The 8,045-nt window shown below is 32.5% G+C and overlaps 1 protein-coding gene across 8 annotated transcripts in view; it reads left to right on the forward strand.

The window, feature by feature from the left end:
* ATRX (ATRX, chromatin remodeler) overlaps positions 1-7,838 on the forward strand; it is a 325,591-nt gene extending 317,753 nt beyond the window's left edge. For 5 of the 8 annotated variants that reach the window (XM_023519447.1, XM_023519443.1, XM_023519444.1 and 2 more), the window contains 5 exons: positions 1,402-1,551; positions 2,385-2,510; positions 3,289-3,384; positions 3,830-3,958; positions 4,957-6,380. In XM_023519447.1, the coding sequence (XP_023375215.1) occupies positions 1,402-1,551; positions 2,385-2,510; positions 3,289-3,384; positions 3,830-3,958; positions 4,957-5,235 (780 nt within the window). In that variant the 3' untranslated portion in view covers positions 5,236-6,380. Of the gene's footprint in view, positions 1-1,401; positions 1,552-2,384; positions 2,511-3,288; positions 3,385-3,829; positions 3,959-4,956 lie in introns of all 8 variants that reach the window. The other 3 variants (XM_003800455.3, XM_023519446.1, XM_023519442.1) reach the window with 2 other exon arrangements.
* The last annotated feature ends 207 nt before the right edge of the window (positions 7,839-8,045 follow it).

The raw sequence follows: 8,045 nt of genomic DNA on the forward strand, positions 1-8,045 counted from the left end.
TGATTTCCTTCTTAATCTTGTCTTTGACCCAGCTATCAGTCAGCCTAAGATTATTTAGCTTCCATGACTTTGTTTGAGTATGGAGATTCCCATTGCTGTTGAATTCAATTTTTATCCCATGGTGGTCCAAGAAGATGCAAGGAATAATTGTACTTTTAAATTTTCTAAGGTTATACTTGTGTCCTAGGATATGGTCTATTTTGGATGATGACCCATGGGTTGATGAGAAGAATGTATATTTAGTTTTATTAGGATGAAATGTTCTTAGAGGTCTGTAAAGTCCATTTGTTCTAGGGTCAAGTTTAATTCTAATATTTCTTTGTTTAGTTTCTTCTCGGAGGATCTATCCAAAACTGTCAAAGGGATGTTAAAATCTCCAACTATTATAGGGCAGGAAGATATCAAGTTGTTCATATCCATTACAGTCTGCTTTATGAATTGAGCAGCATTTTGGTAGGGTGCATAAATGTTAATTATTGAAATCTCTTCATGCTGGTTGTTTCCCTTGACAAATATGTAGTGAACTTCCTTATCTTTCTTTATCTTTGTTGGTTTAAAGCCAATTGTATCTGCTATTAAAATTGCAACCCCTGCTTTTTTCTGATTTCCATTTGCCTGTATTATACAAGTCCATCCCTTTGACCTGAGTCTGTTTTTATCCTTTAAGGTATGATGAGATTATTATATACAACAGATGTCTGTTCTGAGTTTATGTATCCAGTCAGCTAGCCTGTGCCTCTTTAGAGCTACAGGTGCTGTCCCATGATTTCTTTTAAAAGACACTATGATAATAAATTGAAAAATTTATAGCAAATAACTATTGAAATTTAACCCATGGGTCTTCATGGTATAATTTATATTTGACTTCCTGCAATTGGAATATAAAGGCTATATGTGCCAGTTGAGTTATAACTATTTAGATTAGATGTTTTTGTTGGAATAATGGTTAACAGCTAAATTTATTGTGTAAATAAAGTTATTTGTTATGTATAAACAGGAGTTGCTATGACTTTTAGCATAGGCATTCAATGTAATCATTAACTTAAACAGTTTTCATTAGTACTTATCAACTGAAAACTAAGCACAAACCAAAATGTATATGAATTTTTTTTTGAAGTTGAGAAAAAAGACCTTAAAAGCTGAAAAGTGGTAATTTAACAAAAAGTTGAATCCCTGAAATATTGTATAAAAGTGAACTTCTTAAAATAAGAGGCTGGTATTCCATGTTTTGTGGCTGTTTTCTAGGTATTTTATATATATAGATATAGATATAGATATAGATATCAGTAATATGTATAGTACTCAGTTTCTAGTTTCTATTCTACCAATTGGCAGTACAACTTTGGACATTCAGTCCTGAGGGAGAAAGTAATTTTCTTTTATTTCAACTCCTCTAAACAGGACACCATACTTGCAGAACTTCTTCAGATACATAAAGAACACATTGTAGGATATCATGAACATGATTCTCTTTTGGACCACAAAGAAGAAGAAGAGTTGACTGAAGAAGAAAGAAAAGCAGCCTGGGCTGAGTATGAAGCAGAGAAGAAGGTAATTCATTCAAAATGCTTTTTGTTTTTACATTGTTTGAGAGAGCAGTGAGGAGGAAAGGGTCACATTCAAAACTGGTAATAATACAGTGGGTCTTTAAGAACAGAGTCCCCAATTATAAGAATTTATTTATTGTCTTTGGCTGCCATCAGTGGTATAGTGGGAGGGGGGAGATGAGAAAATAATATTTTATACTTAAAGAATCATAACCCCATTTCTGCTTAGCACTTGCTGAATTGAGAGTTGAGTAGGAAGTTACATATTTAACATCACTTGACTCCCATCAATACCCTCTCTGCAGAAACAAACATGAGAGATTAGAGTTTGGAAGTGGGAGTAATTGTTTTAGCATGTGCACCATGAATTCTAAATCTTGGCTATTAGAACATGAAAATATTCCATTATTAGATATTAATGCCAATCTCCAATAGCATCTTTATTGAAAATAATTTCATGTCTCTTTTAAAAACCAACTCATTTGAGCAAAAATGTGTTTGAGCATGAGACACCTTATCCTAATACCTGAATCCCTTTTAAACTCCTAACTCATAGTACCAAACCTCTTCAACCTTAATGTGATGTTAGGAGTCTCATCAGAATTCTCTGAGTTGCCTCATTTGATGGGAATTATCAGGGAAAAAAAGAGTACACCTTTAGGGGTAAAGCTTTCTGTGTAATAAGAGCTTTGTTTTGGGTGAAAAGGATGTTTTCTGTGTGTGTGTAAGAGTGGTAATAGTGTCCTATATCTGAGAATTCTTTTCTAAATCAGTAGGTGGTGTAGAATTTCAAGTTTTAAATCACAATGTGAAAAGTGCATAATTTTTTGTTTTTAGGGATTGACCATGCGTTTCAACATACCAGCTGGGACCAATTTACCCCCTGTCAGTTTCAACTCTCAAACTCCTTATATTCCTTTCAATTTGGGAGCCCTGTCAGCAATGAGTAATCAACAGTTGGAGGTAAGTTGTGAAGTACTAAGGTAGTTTAACATGAATTAAAGGCAATTTCAAGTGCCTTGTTGTTGAGTGTTCCCTATGCAGGAATACCACATTCTGCAAAAGATTACCTTTAAATAGACCAAGAAATTTCACTTTTATTTGTTGACCTTTTGTGAACCAACATATAGTGAAATATGGTTTGTTCAAAGCACAAGGGAATCAGACCTTGAATTAATGTAGTTTGAATTATTTTAATTAAAGAACAATAGGGCAGCTGACAAGCTCTGTAAATACTTCAGTTTTAAAATATTTGGTATAAACAAATTGCTTGTTCAATGTTTGAAAGTAAGATAAATGCACACATTAATTTACATTCTAATGCAGTGTAGATGTACCATTAAATAGATGACAATTCCCAATATTATGAAATGAGTAATTTAAAGCTAGAACCAATTGTCAATTAAATAGGAAAGATTGTATTTTATTATACCAATAATTTAATAACTTAATTGAATCTTTGGTTTCCTTTTTAAAATGTGCCTATAGGTTCATTAAAATTAACAAAATAAAAATTAATAAAATATTGGTGCATTAAAACCCAGACTTTTATCTAGCTAATAAGACCCTGTTGGCATTGATGAGTTTTATTGCACTATATTGATGCTGGATGTTGTTGTTCTCTTCAATTACTAAAAAAGTTTTAAATACAAGTACTATAAATTAGCAAGAGGAAAGACCCCTATATTTTAAAATGGTGCTTCTTTCTGCCCTATGTAACTTATTTATTGTACTCTTCTAGGACCTCATTAATCAAGGAAGAGAAAAAGTTGTGGAAGCAACAAACAGTGTGACAGCAGTGAGGATTCAGCCTCTTGAAGATATAATTTCAGCTGTAGTAAGCTACTTGGCAGTTGTCTCATTCGAACCTCCGATTTGTGTTCTCCCCAGCCCACCATTTGTTTTAATTTTTATTGTTGTTTGGTTCACATCTTATAACTTAGTTTGCAATAGTAAAATACTAGTAAACTGGATAATATTGCAAGCTGTAACTCAGCAATTTTACATAGATGTTGACACAAAAAATGGGTAAAATCTTTGCTTATGTAAATATATTTTAATTTCTAGTAGTATAAACTACATCCAAACAGTTATTTCATTCCAGAGATAGCAAACCCATATATAACAATGGACAACTTAGTACCCTGCTTCTACTTCATTGTTTTTCTTAGAAAACAAATAAAAGAGGGAAAAAACTTGAAAAATCCTGAGTATATCTTTAAGTGCCTTAATTATTTTTCCTCTATTGTACAGTAATAGTAAATAGACAATTTTTCTTTTAGTGGAAGGAAAACATGAATCTTTCAGAGGCCCAAGTACAAGCGTTAGCATTAAGTAGACAAGCCAGCCAGGAGCTTGATGTTAAACGAAGAGAAGCAATCTACAATGATGTATTGACAAAACAACAGATGGTAAGAATTCTGACTGTCTCTAGGTTATCATTAATTGTCTTGAATTTATAATAATGTGTATATGTAACAGCTATGTCAATAACCATCCCAGGAGGGATAGATGGTTGTTGATTATTGAAGCAAATTTGTCAAAAACCTAGTAATGTCAGCTAAAGGCACTGTTAAAAAGGAGTAATAGCTTCCCAAATGAGTCTCCCTGAAGTTTATATAGGACCTATTCCATATAATTTTATTTTTCATATATTCTGGACATCTAAATAGAAATTTTTGCCAGATTTTTATCACATTTGCCATTTCTGAACAACTTTTAAGTAGAAATATACATATCAATATATTTAGAGAATAAAAAGTAGAGCTAGGAGTGGCACATAAGTTTCTACTAAATTATATGATTCTTTAAAAGGCTAGCATATTCTAGGATCTTTGATCATCTTTCCCATCATAGTCATTTGCTAGCCACCTTCACTGAGAAATTTCAACTGTTGACAGCAGGGAATCAGTTTCTTTGGCATGAATCTCACTTATAAAACACTACAAAATTATATGGTTTTAAATTACCATAGGAAATTTGGGACATTCCAGGTAGGAATTATTCCTACTGCTAGTGCTTTCTTTTCCCTTTGGTGTTTGTCACTAAAATGCTTATTTCTCTGTCATCATATGAAATATTCAAAAGAGAGAGACATGATAAAAAGTGCTGTAACTAATACTTGAGACTAATCACAGTGCAGGACAGGTTACTATGGCAATTACCCTAAAAGCTGCTTAGAATACAATAGTCAACATTAAAAGAATTTAGCCCTAAATGGTGTTACTAACTGGTTTCTACAGTAATGGTCCTGTGAATGCCATCAGATTTATAATGGTGATAATAATAAACAATAATGTGTTTTGCTTTTGTTATGTATCCCCTTAACAAATTGATTTTAACCCAAAACTGTTACTTGCTTCTTTGAGACAGGTCATGCACTTGTAATATCTCCCTTTTCTCTTTATAGTTAATCAGCTGTGTTCAGCGGATACTTATGAACAGAAGGCTCCAACAGCAATACAATCAGCAGCAACAGCAACAAATGACTTATCAACAAGCCACACTGGGTCACCTCATGATGCCAAAGCCTCCAAATCTAATCATGAATCCATCTAACTACCAGCAGATTGATATGAGAGGAATGTATCAGTCAGTGGCTGGTGGTATGCAGCCACCACCATTACAGCGTGCACCACCCCCAATGAGGAGCAAAAATCCAGGACCTTCCCAAGGGAAATCAATGTGATTTTGCACTAAAAGCTTAAAGGATTGTTAAAATCATAGAAAGATCTTTTATTTTTTTAGGAATCAATGACTTAACAGAACTCAACTGTATAAATAGTTTGGTCCCCTTAAATGCCAATCCTCCATGTTAGTTTAATTTTTTTTTTTAAATAGGGCATAATATTTCTCCCCTGACATTTGTCAGTGATATTGCCTAGAATCTTCTTACACACATTGAGTACAGAAGATATTTCAAATTGTTTTCAGTGAAAACAAGTCCTTCCATAACAGTAACAGCTCCACAGATTTCCTCTCTAAATTTTTATGCCTGCTTTTAGCAACCATAAAATTATGATAAAATTAATGATTTTAGGAAAGAATAAAAATTTATATATTCATTCTTTAAACAAAAACACACAGCTGAGTTCTTAGAGTTGATTCCTCAAGTTATAAAATACTTTTGTACTTAATCCATTTCTTGATTAAAGTGATTGAAATGGTTTTAATATTCTTTTGACTGAAGTCTGAAATAGGGCTCCTGCTATATCATCTCTGTGACTGAAAAGTTAGAAACTAAAGGTTATCTTTGACAGAATTGTGTGCAATATTCTTAAATACTACTGCTCTAAAGTTGGAGGAGTCTTAACAGTTATCTTAGCATTGTATAAACAGCCTTAAGTACAGCCTAAGAAGAGAATTCCTTTTCCTTCTTTAGTCCTTCTGCCATTTTTTTTTATTTTCAGTTATATGTGCTGAAATAATTACTGGTAAAATTTCAGGGTTGTGTATATCTTCCACATACAAATTTTCTCTCTCCTGGCACTAATATAAAGCATATCTCTTAACTGCATAGTGCCAGTGCTAGTGCTTCATCCTGTTGCTGGCAGTGGGATGTGGACTAAGAAAATCAAGTTCTAGCATTTTAGGAGGTTAATAGTGAAGTTGTGGTGGTTAGATTCACACCCTGTTTTATAAACATCGAAATGGCAGAACCATTGCTGACTAAGTTCACATGAGGAATGTGCTTTAACAATTCCCAGTACTGTCAGTATTGTGAAATAATTCCTCTTAAAGATAAGGATCACTGACTTCTATGCTTTCTTCTTTTCTCTCATCATCATATTCTTTTCCCCCAGTTTCCTTACATTCTCTTAAATTGTTACAAAGTACGATGTTTTTAGGTTAGTTTAGATTTGTGAGGCAATTTTTTCTCAAAATTAATCCATTTAATACCCTTTTATGGGGTTTTACTAGAAAATCATTACATTTTTTCTTAATCCAGATCTATAAAAATGACCTATAATTTTATTCATGTATAATTTGGTTACTTTAATTCTTAAAAGATTATTTTTGACTATAGGAGTCAACTCAGTATGGCAAAATCATTTTTTGAGATGGTGATGTAACAGGTAGTGGAAACAGCTAAAGAATTCCAGAAAACAAGAAATCTGGGCATAAGATTTGCTCTAGGTATCACTGGATTAGAATGAGTTTAACATTAACTAAAACTATTTTGAGTTATTTGGATGATTAAGAGATTTCCCTTTTTATCTTGGAATAACTTAGTGGTAAAACATCCCAAAAACACTAGGTTTGTGATCTTGAATTTGTGAGGTTTGGTGGATCTACCCCTCCCCCATCTTCCTGTGATGAGATATCACTATCAAATTCTGTATATTTGGATATATTTCCAGCCATGTAATCAAATTTATTTAATTAGGGGGTAGATATGTGTTTACTTTTAGAAGAAATGAAAAAGACAAGATTTATGAGATAAATATTTGAAGGCAGTATGCTCTAGCTAACTGTTATCAGTTGGTATTTGTATAAGTCCAGAATACTTTAAACCTGATTTAGTAGACATAGGAATTTTCAACATGGTCTAATTATTTACTCAAAGATACAGATGTGAAAATTTTAGGCAACTATCTAAACCTTTTCCACCATGGACAAAATTATGACTTAAAGAATAACATTTAGAAGGATTAATTGGAAATCAGAGTTTGAAATAAAACTTGGACCACTTTGCATACCCTCTTCTCACTTGACATTTAGCTACGTAATATGTACTTTGAGTGTAACATCAAGCTTTAACAAATATTTAAAGACAAAAAAATCACATCAATAAAATACTAAAAGGCTCATTTTTATATTTGTTTTAGATGTTTTAAATAGTTGCAATGGCTTAAAAATGATGATTTAAAATGTTGCTTGTAATACAGTTTTGCCTGCTAAATTCTCCACATTTTGTAACCTGTTTTATTTCTTTGGGTGTAAAGCGTTTTTGCTTAGTATTGTGATATTGTATGTTTTTGTCCCAGTTATATAGTAATGTTTCAGTCCATCATCCAGCTTTGGCTGCTGAAATCATACAGCTGTGAAGATTTGCCTTTGTTTCTGTTAGACTGCTTTTCATTTCTGTTATTGAGTATCTTAAGTACTGTAGAAAGGTGTTACTTCTTCCTTTAAGGCTGTTTTGTAATATATATAAGGACTGGAATTGTGTTTTTAAAGAAAAGCATTCAAGTATGACAATATACTATCTGTGTTTTCACCATTCAAAGTGCTGTTTAGTAGTTGAAACTTAACTATTTAATGTCATTTAATAAAGTGACCAAAATGTGTTGTGCTAGTTACTGCATTTTCACAGCTTTGAAAATCTGTGCACGTACTATTTCATACAAAATGTATAGCCTTTGATGTCCTATTTAAAGGTAGTTCTTTTGAACATTTAGTCATTTAATATAGGGAGGTCAAGAAATTTGGTTTTTGAATCTGTTATATACAAAATTCTGTAAAAGGAGACTTGGTGCCAGTAACACAGTGGTTATG

Source organism: Otolemur garnettii, unplaced genomic scaffold, assembly GCF_000181295.1.
Source record: "Otolemur garnettii isolate 467f Iridium unplaced genomic scaffold, OtoGar3 scaffold00175, whole genome shotgun sequence".
NCBI lineage: Eukaryota > Metazoa > Chordata > Mammalia > Primates > Galagidae > Otolemur > Otolemur garnettii.